General features: G+C 33.4%; 1 protein-coding gene and 1 non-coding gene across 2 annotated transcripts; one reads left to right on the top strand and one right to left on the bottom strand.

Moving 5' to 3' along the window:
- Positions 1-6,100: 6,100 nt before the first annotated feature.
- Positions 6,101-7,033, bottom strand: LOC127541334 (olfactory receptor 4C6-like). The gene has a single exon (XM_051966617.1). It carries the CDS (start codon positions 7,028-7,030, stop codon positions 6,101-6,103), a length of 930 nt encoding a protein of 309 aa, XP_051822577.1. The 5' UTR covers positions 7,031-7,033.
- Positions 7,034-12,913: 5,880 nt separating this feature from the next.
- On the top strand, positions 12,914-13,020 carry LOC127542196 (U6 spliceosomal RNA). Its single transcript, XR_007948584.1, has one exon. It is a non-coding gene; the product is annotated as a U6 spliceosomal RNA (small nuclear RNA).
- The last annotated feature ends 6,986 nt before the right edge of the window (positions 13,021-20,006 follow it).

Below are 20,006 nucleotides of genomic sequence, written 5' to 3'. Positions count from 1 at the left end.
GTTTTAAATTTTAATGGAAGAAAAACTTTGTAACATAAAAAAATACACTACAGGGACATGTAATGGATTGTTCTGCACAGAGTAGGTATTTTATTAAATGAATAGCTAGATGATTGAATGATGAAGCCAGTGGGTAGGAATTCAGTGCTAGAAAGTGATCAGTGTTAATTGGAGAGATTTTTCATGAAAGAGATGTTGTTTTATTTTGTTTTTTGTTTATTTAAGCCTTGGATGGGTGGGGTAATGATTTGGATTTAATAGGGAAGGGAGGGAGGAAAAGGTGGAAGAGAAGGAGGTTTGGTAACATTTCAGATAAATGAAACATCAGAGTATAAATCTGAAGAAATAGAATGCCAAAAAAATGGTTCTGGTTCTTACAAAGATCTAGTTTTGTGATAAGATAGCTCTTTATATTGGATAGAAGAATGAAACAATTTATACTTGAGGACGAAGTTGAAAAATCTGCAGATAATCTTATAGGCTGAAAATTTTGTTAATTCTTAAGGAAGGGAATCATGGAAAGGGAGCCATAAATTTTCACAGAATAAATACCATCTAAAGGAAATTATAGATTCTAGACCAAATATAGGGGAAGAAATTTCAGGATTTTATAATTTGATAATAGCATTAAAAGTCATTTTATACCATTTCTCTGGGATAGAACTGTAGTTAGTACTAGAAAAGTAGTTAAGCAAATTAATCCATGTAAAGAGACTTATTTTTTCAAATTTTCATCTTCTGAATCTGAATACCCTGTTCTTTTCTGTATCCTCAGCTCTCTTTTTCAGAATAAATAGAAATAATTATGTCTCTTGAAACAATTATTGTGTTTCCAAGTTTAAAACATTATTGTGAATTTGATTTTCGAAGCTAACTTCAGATTCAATCTGAACTTCAGTAGATCCATGATCTTTACAGAGCACAGTGTGTGTCAAATGTTTGTGAAAATATGAGGTTGTATAAAGTTTCTAAAATCTTCACTTGAGAATGAAAATTAGTAAATAGTGAAGAGTGTAACATTTGGTTAAAAAAGAGAGAGAGAGAGAGAGAGAGAGAGTTTTTGCAACATGTGTCTCCTACAATTGTGTGGTGGTTCAATTATTTTCTGTCATGCCCAACTCTGTGATGTCCATATGGGGTTTTCTTGGCAATGATACTGGAATACAAAAGAAATAAAAATGGCTTTCATTTCTATTGTGGATGGTTATGTAAAATGATTTTCATATAGCTGGATGGTCAGGCAGTTTAGTTAATTCTTCCTCCTGACCTCTGTCTCTTGTTTCTATGGTTGTCTTCAAGATTCAGCTCATATTGGTCTTCACTCTCAAATTTCTTTCTACTTGTTCTACATATAACTATATAGCTAATGATTTATCTGTAGTATTGCCATAACAGGTTATGAGATCCATTAGGACAGGACTTATTTTTGCCTTTCTTTGTATCTCAATGCCTTAGCATAATCAATTACTAGTTGACTTGCTAATTTTCCTAAGTACTTTCTGATGGACCCTATTCCTATTCAAGTGATTTAAAGAAAAAAACCTTTAAAAATGACTGCAGATTCAGTGAAAAAGACAGAATAGCAACTCAGGGCTTTCTGATCTAATAATATACCATGGGAACTGGAGAAGAAAAGGTTAAGTACGTGAGTGTGCATATATATTTGTTCACTTATTTGTAAAATTGTGTGTGTATATATATATATATATATGTGTGTGTGTGTATGTGTGTGTGTTTATGTATATGTATATATGTATATATGAATGTAATTTGTATATATGTATATGTATATAAGTATACATACACAATATGTAATTGTGTTAATGTAATGTAATATACTTAATGTATATATGTTGGTGAGTGTGTGTATACACCTGTGTGAGTGCATGTACAGAAGTGTATGACTATGTGTGTATGTGTGCATATGTGCACATGCATGTAGCTATGACTATATTTGTGAGTATGTGTAGATATGTGTGGGTGTGTATATATGTATATGTATGTGTATGTGTGTGTAAATTTGTGTAAAGAGACATGAATGTGTGTTGTGTGAATATATATACATTTGTCTGTTACTGTATTTATGAATGTAAGTGTATGTATATGTGGGGGTATACATTATTGTAAATGTACACATGAGTGTGTCTATACTGGAGACTGGGACTGTGGAAATTATATAGGCATTCAAAAAGAATTTAAAGGGATCCCACAAGGAAAAGAGCTAAGGGAGAATTGAACTTTCTCTAATGCCCATAATCAATTTACTACCAAGGCCTGTCAATTTTGCCTTTGAAATATCTCACATAAATGACTTTCTTCTGACATAGTCACACTCATGATGCAGGTCCTTATCATCTCACTCTCTACCTTTTCAACACCCTGCTAGTCTCTCAGCCTGCCATAAATCTCTCACCACTCCTATGCATACTTAATTTATCAATTAATTTCCCCAAATACTCCTGAGCATGTTACCCCCTAAGTCCCAAATAAATAAACTTCAATGGCTCCTTGACATTTAAAAACACATTTTAGCCTTCGAAAATCTCCAATATTCTTATATCTTATGGCACTTCTCTTTCTGCATGAATACTAGAATCTGATCACTTGGCTTCTTTGCTATTGCAAGTATAACACACTTCATTTCCTAAGTCTGGGTTTCTTAAGGTATAGTCTCTCCCATGCCTTGAATTTTCTCTCACCTTATCTCTTCCTCCTGGCTTCTCTAGCTCCTTCTACCTTCTGCAAGACATCTTTTCCGTTCCAATATCTATCCTCTAATTACCAGCTTGAATTTATCCCATCAGTATCTTTTATTATATTTAGTTGTTTGCATAGTATTTTTTATTTATTTTTAATTTTTTTTAATTTATTTTATTTATTAAAGTATGTGCTCCTCAAAAGTGAGATTGTTTTTGCCTTCTCTATTATCTAAACTTATGAATTTATCACATAGTCTTTAATAAATAACTGACCATACAACTGTTTAGTCCCTTGGGAAAGAATCAAAATTAATGAGCAGAAGTCTCAAAGAGGCAAATGTTAGTTTTAGGAAAGGGAAATCTGACATCTTCCTAACTAAAATATTCCCAAAAGACCATATACTGCTTAATGGACAGTGGATTCCCATCTTCTTAGCTATAAGTAAGCAAAGATACCACTTCTATAGTATGCTAAAGAGAAAAGAGAAATCAATCAGTAATTTAATAAACTTTTAATAATTATTAAGTATATTTCAGGCACCATGCTTGTGTCTAGGGATACAAAGTCAAAAAATGATAGCGTCCCTTTTAAGGACTAGTGAATATCAGCCTATCAGCATTCCCTATAGAGAGAACCCCAGGATACTTTGAACTCACTTCTACAAAAAATGAATATGACTTGTGCATCTTGAGAGGAAGAGGCTATTATGATGGGGCTAGGCTAGGGAGAAGCTCTACTGGGATGTGGCTGCAAGGTAAAGGAAGCTAGCAATCTGGTCGTTTCCTGCTTTAATGAATTTTTGTGCTAATTAAATGTTAGGCTTCCTAGTTTCTCAATATAATGTATGTGTTGCATCCCTAGCTAACTTTGCCTTGACGTAATTATTTTTCTGGTTAGGATTTAGAAAAAAAAAAAAAAACAAACAAACAAACAAGCATCCTTTGGAAAATTAGCCTGAATTATCCATATTCTTATTTTGATAGAAAAGATTGACTGCATTTCCTTAGGACAAAAATAAAATAATTTATCACAGTTACTCCTGCCTTTCTATAAATTGGGAATCAGGTTTAATGGGAGGTGGGGAATGAAAGAAATGAATCAGAAGTAAATGACCCAGTATTAATCATCACTTTAAATTCATTTTGTGACACAATAAACTGGAGATATGATCAAAAAAAATTATTAACAACTGCATATTAGCTTTCTAGGAAGATAAGCAGATAGAATGCACAGATAAGAGAGGAGTTAATGAATTGATAAAAGACAGATTAGATGGAAAAATAGATATGTGATAGATGGAAGAGATAGATGATAGATTAGAAATAGATTTGAGAAATAGGTAAACATCATTTAGACAGATAATATAAAACATTCATTAAATACTTACTATGGGCCAGGCACTGTGTTAAACACTTAGAATACAATGCAAATAAAAAGAAAAAAATCATCTTCAAAGAACTTACATTCTAGTACAGTAAAGATAACATATAAATGAGAATGGAAAAGGAGAATCAGAGAAATACCCTTTTAGGGACAGAGCATCAACAGAGTGATAAGCTAGTTATGGCTTAAAGAGAGCATTATTGGATAAATGATTTCCTCAAATGGAGATTCATACAGGAACTAATGCCTAGCACATAGTAGGTGCTTAATAAATGGTGATTGATTGATTAAGGAAGATAGTTCCATGTCACTAATAAATGAAATACAAATAAAACTAATTTGAGGTTTTACATAATACTCAGCTAATTTTAAAAAAGCTTCTTAAAAAGATGAAAGTAACAGAATGGTTATAACAAGAGAGGAAAAAACACAGGAAGTGGAAGAATTTTAAATTCTGGAAAACCATTTGGATTTATACATATACTGTTTCCTTGGTACCTTGTCATTAATTCCCTGGCTCTAATACCTAGAATGTTCTCTCCCCACTTCAAGATTCAGTTCAAATTGTACATTCATTAGGAGTCCTTATCACATCTCTGCTGTGGCCCTCTCTCGAATTAAAGATTTACATGATAAATAATGTGTAAGTATATAGTTATTTGCTTGTGTCTACTCCATTAGAATGATAATTTATTGAAGTGATTTTGCTTTCTTTGTATCTTCTGTGCTTAGCTCAATGTTTGACATTTAATAGATACCTCAAATCCAATTTATGTATATGTATATGGTGTCACCTCCTTGATGGGAGAATGGCCCAAAATGAAATTAAATTGTGTGTAATGGAAATAATGATGTCTAGCCCTAGGGAAAAGTATAGAAATCTTATATATTTCACTGTTTTGTATAGGTGAAGGATTACATATGAAGAATATTTCAAATGTTGTCAATCTTTCTTTGTCTCCTCTGTGTCTGTCTGTCTGCCTCTATGAATTGCCTTTTTCTCCCCCTCATGTCTATCATCTATCTACTTATCTACCTACCTATCTACAAGTCTTCTTTCTTCCTACCTCTCTTCCTACCTCCCTTCCTCCTCCCTCCCTCCCTCCCTTCTTTTTTTCCCTCCCTCCCACCTTCCTTCTTTCCTTCTTTCTTTCTTTCTTTCTTCCTTCCTTCCTTCCTTCTTTCTTTTCTTCCTTCCTTCCTTCCTTCCTTCCTTCCTTCCTTCCTTCCTTCCTTCCTTCTTTCTTTCTTTCTTCCTTCCTTCCTTCTTCCTTCCTTCTTTCCTTCTTTCTTCTTTCTTTCTCTCTTTCCTTCTCTCTCTTTCTTTCTCTATCTATCTATCTATGTATCTATTCTATCTAGTCTATCTATCTATCTATTTCATTACATTTAACAGTAGTCTAGGTAGCAAAAGAAAAGATAAAAGTCCAGATAGTTATAATCTGTATATAATACTTAATGGGAAAATTTTGACTAGGAAGGGGAGTGTAATTGGATTGTGACTTTTGATAAGTAAAAGGAATATGATAATCAGTGTGCAACCTGTTAAAAGAAATTTTGGTTCAGGCCTCATCGAAGTCAATAAGTAAACTCAGGAAAAGAAAGGTAAAAAATATTTTATTAGCACATCATTGTAACAAACATTTGGATCAAGCTGGTGTGGATTTCAAACTGCTCATGCTACTTTTATAAACAGAGCAAAAACTTTAACCAAGGCAAGAAATAAGGACAAAAAAAATGTTGATAAGCATAAGTAATCATGAGGATATGTGATTAGTACTGCTATTACAATACCATAGAGAGATGGAATTAGTGAGCTTGGGCAAGGGAATATTCTACCACTGTCTCTTGCAGGCTGTCCTGGAAGGTGTCCAAAGTCTAAACTAGATTTGAACAGAGGTCACTAAGACTAACTGCACAAGTGACAGACTGCATACAATCACTGATGAGTCAAGAAAACTACTTAAGTGTTCACATCTTTCCTTTTCATTTGAATGATTTGCTTTTTGGACATATTTTATTTAAAAAGCAAAGTCACTTTTGTAATCCAGAGTTTCCTCATGGCATTTTTAACTTCTGTATTCCTAAGGGTATAAATCAAAGGGTTTAACATAGGAGTAATCATAGTAAAACATACAGCTACGGCTTTGTCTATGGGAAAAGTGGCTACTGGTCTCACATACAAGAATATACAGGGAGCAAAAAACAAGACCACCACTGTGAAGTGAGAGCTGCAGGTGGAAAGGGCCTTTCGCCTTCCTTCTGAACTACCACCCTTCAGGGAAGAGAGGATAACAATATAGGAGACCATTAGAATGAGAAAGATGGACAGGCACATTACTCCACTGTTAGCAATGACTAAAAGGCCAAGAACTTGGGTGTCCATGCAGGCCAATTTCAGCAATGGGAACAAATCACACATGAAGTGATCGATTACATTAGGGCCACAGAAAGGAAGATGAGCCATGAAGATTAATTGAATGGTAGCGTGTACAGAGCCCCCCATCCAGGCTGCTGCCACCAGAAGCTGGCATACACGAGGATTCATGATGGTCATGTAGTGCAGGGGTTTACAGATGGCAACATAGCGATCATAAGCCATGACCACAAGGAGGATGATTCCAACACCACCAAAAAAGTGTTCTGCAAACAGCTGGGTCAGACAGCCTTTCAGAGAGATGGTTGTCTTCTCATAGAGTAAATCCACAACCATTTTTGGAGCAATGACTGAAGAGTAGGTAGCATCCATGATGGATAAAAAGGTTAGAAAAAAGTACATGGGTGATTTCAAAGTTTGGCTGACAGTCATGGTTATGACAATGAGTATGTTTCCTATAATTGTGGCAATGTATATGATTAAAAAAATGACAAAAAATATCATTCGAAGCTCTGGACTTTGTGTAAGGCCTAGGAGAATGAACTCAGTTACATTGTTTTTATTCTCCATTTTGGTCAGTCCTCTGCCAGCTTCCTGATTATAACACAGTTTTATTGGTTCTTTCCTTTTCTCTTCATTTCTTCTTCTAATGAGACCTTGCTTATACCTTACTCAAACAATCCAGTTAATTTAATTCAAAGTTGGGTCAAGCATTAGTCTTCTCCATGATACTGTTTATTCTGTTAGTGATGATTTTTTTTTTTTTACATTGTGAATGAAGGGATATAATACATCCTCAATGCTAAGAAATGTGATTCCTGTCCCTTTCATCTTACACAAAACTGGTGACAGTAAATTTCTTTCATGCAATTAATTTGTAATCCCAGGAAGGGAGAGATGAATTATCATGTTTAAAAATTATTATAATCTAGTCAATTAATATAACACCTAGTTTTAAATTATATACTTTTGTTACAATGATATATTTGCCATTTAAGATTAAATATTGATAAGATTAATGAGTTAGTAGCTCTTAAGTCAATTGGGAAGGAAGGGTGTAAAGCTTGAGATAAAAAAGTAAATGGAACAATAATCTTGGAATTGGGAAAACTTTCATGTCCTGCTTCTGGCTATATGTCAGTGGGTAAATCATTAACCTATAGTTACCTACATATCTCTTTACATCCAGAAACTGCAAAATATTTGATTAACTGCATGGACAGTGGAAGCTTCCTTGTTGGGAAATTCTTGAATCCAGTTAAATCATAGTCTGGTTAAAAAGAAAAATAAAGGTGAATGAGTATGAGTCATAATAATAACTGATTTAAACTTAACAAAAGTGTTAACAACAATGCCTAATTTGAACCTCAAAATAATTTTACAGGATAAATAGCATTGACATCATTACTATTTTTACAGATGAGAAAGCTTACTTTTGCTTACCCAGCTGGTAAGTGCCAGAGACAGAAACACAGGAATCCTGGTTTCAAGTTGAATTTTAGTCAGATGAAGAGTGGGAAAAGGTCTTCTCAAGAAAAGTTACTTAGTAAGAAGGGAAAATGCTTGATATGAAGCTAGACATTATTTTTTAAATAAAGGGTAAAAGAGCAACTGCCATGGAAGAGACACCATAAGAAACTGTTCTCCAAAAGACTTAATCCTTAATCACATATGAATCATTTAACCACAATTAAAAAAGGCTCAATGATCAATTTCATTACCTCCCCTCCTCTACTTCCTCTTCCTTCCTTCCTCCCTTCCTTCCTCCTTTCTTCCCTTCTTTCTTTCCTCCCTTATTCTTTTTATTTATTTCCTCATATGATAATTTTATTTTCCTCCCTTCCAATTCCAACCTTTTAGTTAATCTTTTTCTACCATTCTCTATATTGGAGTAGTTTGTGCTCTAGTTCAATTAATAGTCATATCCTGTCCAACCCCACCACCTACCTTCTCATGTTTATAAATATATTATTTTAAAAGGCCAGAAGAAGTCAGTAAGTCCCCTACAGTTGTGTTATTTAATATATTTGAGTTTTGACTGTTGAAAGTCATTGTTTGTATGCTTTTCTGATTGAATTCTATTTCCCATATAGAAATGTTCTGATGTATTTCTCCTTTTCTTAAAGATAATAGATAAAATGCAGGTAGTGAAATAGTGGATGCAATGTATTTTAAATGTTACTTCATTTGATTCTCATAAGTATCCCCACTTTGAAGATGAGCAAACTGAGGTTAAAGGTACTTAAATAATTGGTTCAGGGTTATACAGCTGGCACATATCTTAGTCAGGAATCAAGATCAGGTTTTTCTAACTCTGAAGTCAATATATTTCCCAGTATATCACCTAGCTGTCACAAAACTCTAGCACTAACCCCCCAACTCCCCCAGTAGATGAGTTCATTGTATTGAGATAATTAAAAAAGAAATCTATTCAATGTTATCCTTTCTTCCTATCTTATCATTTCCATTCATTTCATTTCTAGGAAGACTTGGATCTTTTACTCATCAAAAACAATTCTTCACTATCTGTGGATGGACCTCAGGCTTTCCTATATCTTACAGAAGCTTGAAGTAGTAATTATATTTTTTCTTTAAATTTCAGTGTGTTCCTAAATACTGGTTACTTCCCTGCTCCCTACCACCATTTCAAAATCTTGCTTATTCTTTAAAAATAACATAATTTGATTCCCTCATGGCCATCAATTTATCAATATTTATTTCTTCTTCCTTCAATCAGTTTACCTTCTGTGCAAACTATCACCATTATACTGTCTGACTTTTTTTTTCTCTTCTCACTTCATAATTTTTAGTAATATGAGTTCTGACCTGATTAGTTATCTGAATCCTCAATCTCTGAGTAACAAAAGATCTTTTAATTAGTGATCTTTTCTTTGCTTTTTTTTTTCAGTTTTTATCATTCTTAGTTTATATCTTATGGGATTTAAATTAATGTGTATCTCATAACATACATCATACATAACTATCTGTGATATTTATCCTTTTTCTCTCTTGAGTTTTGGTAATAGTATTTTCCTGATTCTACTCATAGTTGTCCAGGCACCCCTGAGTTTTCTTTGTTACAAAATAATTAACATCCTACCCTCTAATTATTGATGTCAGTGAAGAGTCTCTTATTCATACAGTTTTCCTTTTTTCCTCTTTATACTCATTTGCAGTAATAATATCAGATTCTGCAAGTTAAATTATCTCTATGTAGACTACAATTAAAATGCATATGACATATATATATGTGTGTATGTGTGTGTGTATGTATATATATATATATATACAAAATATATGTATATATATATATATATATTCTCATAAATATCTTCACTTTGAAGATGAGGAAACTGAGGTTAAAGATACTTAAATAATTGGTTCAGGGTTATACAGCTGATACATATTTTAGTCAGTAATCAAGATCAGATTTTTCTAAGTCTGAAGTCAGTACATTTCCCAGTATACCACCTAGCTGTCACAAAACTCTAGCACTAACCCTCTTCCCCTTAGACACTTCCTAGTTGTATTACCCTGAGCAAGTCACTCCACCTTACTTGGCTCAGTTTTCTCATGTAAAATGAGCTAAAAAGGAAATGGGAAACCACTCCAGTATCTTTGCCCCCCCCCCAAAAAAAAATCCTAACAGTTCATGAAGAGTTAGACATGACTGAAATGACTGAACAATAACCATTAATTTCTCCTCTCTACAATCAATTTTCCTTTACTTACCTGGCAAATTTGAATTCCCATACTACAGGTCACAGTGACACTTCATGAAATGTCCCTACTCCAGCACTCCCAGTGAACTCCAGAAACTCAAATACCTTTTACTCCAAAGAGACAACACAAAGTGACTTTTAAAAAAGTATTTAAAGCACTTGAAAATCTATCCCCAAGAGGGTTGCAAATTTCTTCCAATCATGTGCTCTATAATCCATCCAGAGAAAGGTAGGATACAAGATACTATGTGGGGTTAGAAGAATTACGACTTAACAACTGATCAGTAATGGGCTATATGCTGATTTTAGTTTAATATCACCCAAAGTCAAGACTACTGTCTTATTGAATTTGATCTTCCTAAATTTAACTCTATGTTCTAGGCTGTCTAGATAATTTTGAACCCTAACTCTATAATCCTCTAACTATCCTTACTATTTTTCTAAACTCTGTTTAATCTGAAAATTTGATCTATTTACCATGTATAATTTACCTGAATCATAATAATAGTGCTAAACAGCGCAAGTCCAAACACAAGGCCCTGGAGAATTCCACGGGGTTTCTACTCCCATGCTGACATAGAATAATTAACATGTCTTTGTTGCCACTACCCAACTAATTATCAGTCCATCTAATTGTATTATCATCTATCTTCTCCACAAGGATTAAATGAGAAAATTTATCAGAAATTTTGTTAAAATCTAGATAAACTATACCTTCAGACTACTTCCCTTCTGAAGATGTAATAACCATGGATAAATAGAAAAATTTTTTCCCCTTCATTTCATGAAGTCAAACTACAGAATATCTGACTTGCCTTCCATCTCTGACAGTCTCTGATCTGATTATATAGACAATGTGATAGATTAAAATTCATTCTGGATTTGGAATCACAAATCTTGTTCCAAGTCTTCAAGCTCATAAATAATCTATAGATTTGAAGAAATCCCCTTAGACACGTTAGACTTTAGCATCCTCATCTGTAATATATGGGGATATGCTAGATGTCTTTCAAATACATTTTCATCACAAAATTGATGACACTATGAAATATCTTTTAAAAGGAAATGACATTTTCAATTAAGTATTAAAAGATATGACACATGTGGTTTTTCAGGGCAATCCCTTAGCAGTTCCTTTTTATTTGGTGGCAGTACTTTGTTAGATATTATTTTTAATTTGGGGGAGGGGAGCTCCAATAATTATCAACATAGGGATCCAAGGAAGGTAATATTGTGTCATTGAATTTAGGAAATCAGTCAATTTCATGATCATCTGGAGCCCTTGTTATCAAATTCTCTGCATCCCAAGGATCAGCATTGAGTTCTGAACCTATATGTTCAGGTAGAAATTGGTCTCTTCCCAGATAAATAAGGGCCTTGTTTTTTTTGTTTGTTTTTTTGTGTTTTTTTCCCATATTTCTGTGAACATAACCTTCCAGAACGTGTGCAACATTTCCCCTCTTAGGCTCAGTTATTCTCTTTGAATAAGATTGACCATTATATTTTACTCAGGATTTAAAGTCAGAATCTCATCTATTTTATTTCCTATTATTCTAACTTTGGACAAGTTACTTGATTTCCCATATTTTCAGCTCCTTACCTGAAAGCAGGTTCAAACGAAAGTTGTCTTTTCCTTCTTTTTCTCCTGATAAGCTTACCTTTGGCAGGGCTGGATAAAACTGGTACTGCTCCAGATGAAGAGTGAGAATTGAAGTGGTTGCTATAGAAACCCAAATACCTGATGTAAAAGCCCACTTCATGTTTTGCAGAAAGATTTGAAATATCATTCAACACTCGGAGAAGGATGGGGAAAACCTCAAGACTTTCAGAAATAATTTAGACACTGCCCAATGGACTTTGTAATAAAACAGTTTGCCATCATAAAAAATCTCTTAACAGAAAGACAAATAGTTAAAACAATGTTCATCTTGTGAGGAAAGTAGAATATTAAGGACATCCGATAATTACCTTCAGGATAACAACAGCATTAAATATTATTTTGTTATTACAATAATGTCCCATTGAGGATGTGTCTCCAGTGACTGGTGAGTTAATCATCATCATCATCATCAGGGTTCACTTTTTCAATGTGAAGTGGAGAAAGAACATCTGCTTTGTCAAATAAAGTTGGTGATGGTAAAAAGAAAAAAAAATCCTAATTTCCACTAATTGGTGGTTATATTACAAAAGCAGACAATTGAATAAATTGTAGGGCACCAATGAATTAATAATTGTAATGGAACCCAAGCAATTTCTAATAGTTTTGGAGACTATCACACTAAAGACATCCCAGAGGCAGAAAAGGTTTTTTGCTTTCCCAACAGAATCTGATCCCTGATGTAAAATCTATTTGTGACCAACAGCACAAACACTGAAGTCCATAAGGATTCCATTCCAAAAAATGCCAATGGAACATTTCCAACATAATACTATCTAAAACTAGTAGGGGCAAGATGATTTAACTATAGTAGTTGCTTCTGTATCAATATCATAATCAATATTTATAATAACAATAATAAAATAATATCTATGACTTTTTTAGGCATTGTGGAAGGGCTTTACAAATATCCTTTAATGTGATTCTCACAGTTCATGGTGAGGTGAGGGGACCAGTTAATGTCCTAATTTTATAAGTAAAGAAACCAAGGCAAACTGAGGTTAAGTGAATTTACATAGCTAAGAAATATCTGAGGACCTATTTGAAATCATCTCATCCTATCAAAAAATTTAAGTGCTCACTTGGGCAACATATGTACTAAAATTGGAATGACACAGAGGAGATTAGTATGGCCCCTATGCAAAGATGATATACAAATTTGAGAAACAATTTTAAATCTTACAATTAAATCTTAATGTATTGAATTAATTAAAAAATGAGTAAATGTTACTATCTGAATATGTTGGATCCCTAGAATCTATGTGATATTTAGTAAATCAATTATCTTTTCTGGATCTCTAGGGAATCATGTTTAAGTTGGGGGAGGTATACCTACAGAATTTTTAAAAATAATTTCTGTAAGGAAGTCATTTTGAAATAATTGGCAACTCATGGGATAAATTGTCTATAGGATATGGAATTATAAGGGCATAGGTATTTTAGCTGAGTTTTTATGGAAACATTGCTTAATTTAGAGCTTTAGGTTTCATCACCATGGATATCTTGGAACAGTACCATAAGCAAATAATGTAATTGGAATTGGATATCATATAAAAATTTCAGTGATTTCAGATTCTTCTGTTGGGCCAAAGCCCAACTTACAAACTTAAATTTGCTGCTGGTTATTATATTCAGGAATAAAATAGTTCATTATTATAATTATAGAAGACTTAAAGTTGTATGTGATTCAAAGGGAATTGGAAATTTAATAAAGAGATTTTGAATGGCTGGTAGGAAATGACCAAAAGATGTTGTGCATCAAATAAGCATCATAAAAAGTATCACTCAAAAAATGAATTACAAAAAAGGGGTAGGCCATTAAAGTATGAAGCGCTCTAATACTGATTTGCTTTTCTCAAAACATGAAAACACTTAGAAGGAAATTCTTATCAGGTTTGGGACAGCCTCTCTGGAATTTTTCTTATGCATGTCACACATATTTATTTAATTTGAATGTGATCCAAAGCAAGAAGAGACAGTATCTACATTGAATGACATTCTCATTCAAATATATATATATATATATTTAAAAAGATAAATCCATTAATAAAAATTCTAAGCAACTTCTATACACTATGCACTTGTACATTGTGAAAGAAAACAGAGAAAAACAACAACAAAAACAACCAAAACTTCAAGAAAAAACTTTTGTTGTTGTTGTTTTGTTTTGTTTTGTTTTAAGCATGCTTCAATTTATATGCAACCATCACCATTTCTTTCCCTGGGGATGAATAGCATTTTTCATCCTATGTCCTTCAGACTTGTGGTGGATCATTATATTGTGGAGAATAGCTAAGTTGAGAGCTGATATTATATATATATTTATATATATATATATACACATACACACACATACACACACACACACACACACACACACACATATATATACACATACCTATATAGCATATGGAACATTTCATTTTGCATCTTACATAGGTATTCCCATTTTTTTTTTTGTAGAACATACTGTACATTATTTCCTATAGCAAAATAGTATTCTACCATATTAACCTACCCCACTTTATTCAATCATTCCCCGATTGATGGGCATTCCTTCAATTTCTAATTCCTTTCCACAAGAAAAGAGCTGCTGTAAATATTTCTGTTTAATATATGTCCTTTTCATTAAACAAAAAAATCTCTTTGGAGATACAGATCTAGGAGTGATATTGCTAGATCAAAGAGTATGCATGGTTTTATAACCCTTTGGGCATTGTTCCAAATTACTCTACAAAGTAATGGAATTAGTTCATAATTTTACCAACAGTGCCTTAATGTCTCATTCTCCCCACCTCCATTCTCTGCCAACATTTGTCATTTTCCTTTTCTGCTCTATAAGTCAATCTAATAAGTATGAGGTATTATCTCAGAATTTGTTTAATTTGCATTTCTCAAATCAATATTGTTTTGTTTTTAAATGGCTATAGATAGATCTGAAAACTCATCATATCATTTCACCATTTAAAATTAGTTCATGACTGTTATTTTTAGATACTTACATCCATTCTCTACATGTATGAAAAATGAGACCTTTCTCAGAGAAATTTGCTTCCATTTTTAAAAGAAATTTTGAAGAAATTTTCAAAATTCTGACTATCCCCTTCCCTAATCTGCTTTCCCTTCTGTTACCCTCTCCTTTTTTTCTTAAGTCTTCCCTCCTACTTTTCTGTAAAATAGATTTCTATATCCAATATAGTATGTATGCTATTCCCCCTTTGAGTCAATTCTTTTGAGTGTAATGTTCACTCCCCATCACCTCTTCTTTCCCTCCGCTATAAAAGTTTGTCTTGCCTCTTTTATGTGAGCTAATTTGCCTCATTTTACCTTTCCCTTCCCCTTCCTCATAGTACATTCCTCTCTTAGCCCTTCATTTTTTAAGATATCCCACCATGTTCAACTGATATATGTGCCCTCTGTCTATATATATTCATAACTAACTGTTCTAATGAGAAAAGTCTTATGAGTTACAAGTGTCATTTTCCCAAAAAATGATGGGAATAAATAGGAATTTAATTATTCCTACCATATGCTATCATATCTCAGTATTGCTTTATAATTATTAGAGATCAGGAGGGGTACAATATAAGACTTAAGGAATAAGTCATTTGAAGAATGGAGCCTATGACTAGATACTAATCATCAACATTTTCTTCAATAATATAATCATCATTGTCATCCTCATCATCATCACTACCACCATCCCTTTCCTTGCCCTTATCCTCCATCCCCATTTGAGTTTATCTTCCAATTCCTATCTCTGTTTTATACCAAATTATTTATAAATCTCCTCACTATGAGAATTTGAGCTCCTTGAGGACTAGAATTGCCTTTCGCTTTCCTTTGTATCCTCAGTTATTAGCATATTTCTTGGAATATAATAAATCCTTAAACATTGTTTATTGACTGATAGAATCTGTGTCATTGATTGATTTTTCCACATACAATGGCTGCAAAACTGAGACTAAGCAATAGAGATAAATAAGTAGGTTTTGAACCCAAATCCTACAGATTCAATGTCCAATTCCCTATTGCACTCCCATGCCACCTTTATTGTAAGATTAAAGAGATGTTTTTCATATCTTTTTGGGGTTGAGAGTAGTAAAAACAATTGTTTTTTAAGTATTAGAAGGGACGTCAAGTGGGAGAAAAGTAAAAGGGGTTAGATTTGTTCTATTATTCCCCTAGAAAACTGTTCTGGATTAATAGGTAGAAATTACAATTATACAAATATAGATTTTATGTCATGAAAAAAACCATGACAACAAATTTTCACCATTACATTGTTTAATAAGGAAATGGGATGATTCAGACGTGATGAGTCTCTCTATTCCCTTATTGTTTAAGAAGCTTTCTTATCATTTGTGAAGTATGCTAAAGTAGGGAAACAAATCAAACCCTAACTCAGCAAGCATTTATTAGGTACCAAATACATTACAGGGATTGCACTTTTCATTAGGAATGACAAGGTTATGTTGTGGCACAGTTCTCTCTTAATTGTCCTGACTCAGTTTACCTAAATTGGTTCTGCCTCAGTCTCCTTAATTGTTCTGCCTCAATTTCCCTAATTGGTCCTGCCTTGTTTTCCTTAATTGTTCTGCCTAAATACCCTTAATTCCAAACCTTCTCTCTGGTTCATGAAGACTGATATAACTCAGGGCTATTTGGTCTAAGGTTATAATAAATTGTCAATGTGTAAACTCAAAAGGCGGAATCCAAACTTTGTGTCTGTAGTCTCACATTTTCTTAACTCCTAGTTTGTTAGAATTTATGGTCCTACCAGCCAATCTGTCAGAACTGGATTTATGGTTCCTGCCTGAAGATTCCCACTTATCAGAGTTTAGACTCCACTCCCCTTCCCCCCACCCCTCGCCTTTGTTTAGTTACTGTGTATAAATATGTCATGGAGAACTTGCATTGGCTGCTGGATGCTGGCTGGATGCTGGATTCTTGGAGATGATAGTCTCATTCAGCCCTGGGACCAAATTATGGATCCATTTGATTCCAGTGTATCTCTCCCATTTAATAAATTATTAAAAACTCTCTAATCTCTATCTTGCCTCAGTTTCTCCGGCATTACAGTTAAACTTAAAAAGATCTGCAAATATCAGAAACTAACCAGCCTAAAAGACACAAAACATGTGTTAAGCATTTCATTTGTTCCAGATACAGTCCTCTGAACATAAATAAAGAGAAAAAATACAGTTCCTCTCATTGAGGATCTTACATTCTAAGGGAAGGTAACACTTAAAAGGGAACTGAGAAGTGGAGTAAGGGCTGGGGACACAGGAGTATTATAGACAAAGTACTATGAAGGTGAGATGGAGAGAAGAGCCTGCTGTAGAGGAATGAGGACCTGTACTGAGAAAGACTCCAGGATATAATGAAACAATTTCAGAAAAAGCTATTTTCTGCAGTATGTGCTATAGGAAAATGGATTAAATTGTAAGGAATGGTATGGCCACTTACAAGGAATTCTACTGGCTAAGATTGAGAGGTAAAATAATTTGTCAATCTGCTAGCTTCCTGCTTTAATTGCTGTGCTAACTTGTTGTAAGCTGTAAAAATGTAAGTGCCATCAGTACCATCTAAATTTTGCCCCAAGCTACCTCTAAGTTAAGCTAGTTGATGCTTTTCATGGGACCTAGGATAAAATAAATTGATAGTACAGCAGTGTTAGTAATAGTAAAATTACTACTACTACTACTACTACTACTACTACTACTACTATGAACAATAATAAATAAAAGAGGAAGAAGAGAATGACAATGATTTATTAATTTTTTTTAAGTTTTCAAAGAACTTTGTAAATATTTCTGTCTTCACAGCTATCTTGCAAGATATTATTGTAGTCATTTCATTTGTATCCAACTCTTTATTGTCTTATCAGGAGGGTTTGTTTTTTTTTTTTTTTTTAATTTTTGCTTTGTCTTTTGTTTATTTTTGGCAAAGATACCAAACAAATCATTTGCCATTTCCTTTTCCATCTCATTTTATGGGTGGGAAATTGAGACAAACAAGGTCAAGTGATTCATCCAGGATCATACAGGTAATAAGTATTTGAGGCCAGATTTGAAGTCATGATGATAAATCTTGCTGATTCCAAACCAGTGATGTGTCCATTGTGGTGGTTGACATTACTATTCCTATTTTATAGAGGAGGAAATAAAGATAGAAAGCAGTACAATTAATGGTCCAAGATCACACAGCTAGTATGTATTAATGTTTCAGAAAAAAACTTAAGTTGAAAAGGTCAGTAGCAGTGCAGAGTTGTTGGAACCCCTTTGGTTGGCCCAGAGGTCCTTCATAAAGGAATTTATGAACCTGAAAAGCTAGATTGGCAAAAAGAAGTTTATTATTGACATTGGGAAGTCATCATTTGCTGAAAAGATTGAATTCCTTGGTGGCAAGGTCCCGACAGAGGGATATAAAGTTTTTAGCAGAAAAATTCTATCTTAGCAGAGAAAGTAAATAAGGTCTTGTTAGGGAAATAGAAAAATGAAAATAAAGAGGGAATAATACTGAAAGAGAATATCATTTCAATGGGCAGAGGGTTGCAGCTTATGCCAAGGAGAAAGAGAGGTTCCTTGACATGGCCTATTAGGTCTTCTTCAAGGAGTAAGGACCAAGTTATCTCTTTTTATAATTGAAACCATGGCTAGAAGCTGGGGGAAGCTCTTGATAGGGGTTGGGAATAGTTTGAGCTGGAATCAGAATAGAAAATCTTGGAACTGAATGAGTATCTCTGGGCTAATTTCCAATTCAGTAGGGTTAGGAGTGGTCTCAGACTTAACTGGACCCACATAGATAACAGAATAAAACCACTTTATTTTCATTCCCTGGGCCAGGTCTTTCACAGAGGCAGGGTTCAAGGAGAATCTCTCCTTCAAGGAGCTTCTCAAGTGCTTTATCTCATGGTTCACTCCCCAAATCAGAGAGAGAGAGAAAGAGAGTTTGGGGGCTCCCCTCATCAAAGTGATCTGATAGATCCATAAAGATATTTCAATAGCTAAAAAATAATACAAAATTGAGGGTCAAAGGAACTTTCATTTTTGTTACTTTTGTCCAAAACAGAAGGCATATAATGAAATTCAGAAGAGAATATAGCAAGGGACTAAGGCAAAACAAGATCAAATCCTTTTATCCAATATTGTAATTTTATCTTTTTACTTAATGTATCCACCTTCTAAGACATTTCCAATAAAATAAGGGCATAGATCAATCCTACCAAATTGGAAAATATGGGGAAGGGAGAAAATGGTCAATTTTGGAGGACTTCCTTAAAGAGAGACACAATAACACAACATGGGCAGAACTGTGATTTAGTCCATCCATTCTAGCAAACAACTTAAGAGTGAGGCTCAAAAAAAAAAAAGCTATTAACATATAAGACAAAATATAGATACCCTTTGGCAAAATCTTCCTGAATTAGACATATGCAAATAAGACAACTATAGGCATTAAATTCAAAATAAAACTATTCATAAGTATATTTTCATAATGACAAAGAATTAGAAATAACATATATCCTATTGCTTGGTAAATGGCTACAAAATTATGATACAATACTTGAATATGGAATAAGAGAGTGCCATACCTTAAGAAATAAAATATGAAGAATTCAGAAACTCATGGAAACTCTTTTGAGTGAAGTAAGAACAACAATAACAACAACAAAAACAATATTCACAATAACTTTGAAAATATACACAAAAAGCTAATATTAAAAACAAAGTAAAAAAATAAATAAACCATGCATAAATGTAATACCTGAGTTTAACCTCAGAGAGAACTTGAGTAAATACACTTCTCTCCCTTTTTTGTAGAGGCATAATTGGAGGGAGATGCCTGGTACAATTGATAGAACCTTAGGCTTAATTCAGAAAGATATCAATTTAATTTTTTAATCAGATGATGATTTTCTATGGGACTATGTGTCAGCTACATATACACTCAATCAGCCTAAAGGTCTTTGTGTGCAAAAGGATTATAATAATAGCACTTACCTCTGAGAGATGTTGTAAAAAATTAGGTAATATTTATAAAGTACTTTGAGAAATAATATCTTTTATTGACTTTAATGGGATATAACAATTTAATTATCATCATCATTATTAGATGAAGGACTATGAATGAGGAATATTCTACATGCCTTCCTTCAGACTCA

Source organism: Antechinus flavipes, chromosome 6, assembly GCF_016432865.1.
Source record: "Antechinus flavipes isolate AdamAnt ecotype Samford, QLD, Australia chromosome 6, AdamAnt_v2, whole genome shotgun sequence".
Lineage (NCBI taxonomy): Eukaryota > Metazoa > Chordata > Mammalia > Dasyuromorphia > Dasyuridae > Antechinus > Antechinus flavipes.
The sequence above is the reverse complement of the archived record's forward strand: the minus strand, read 5'-3'. Positions and strand labels throughout refer to the sequence as shown.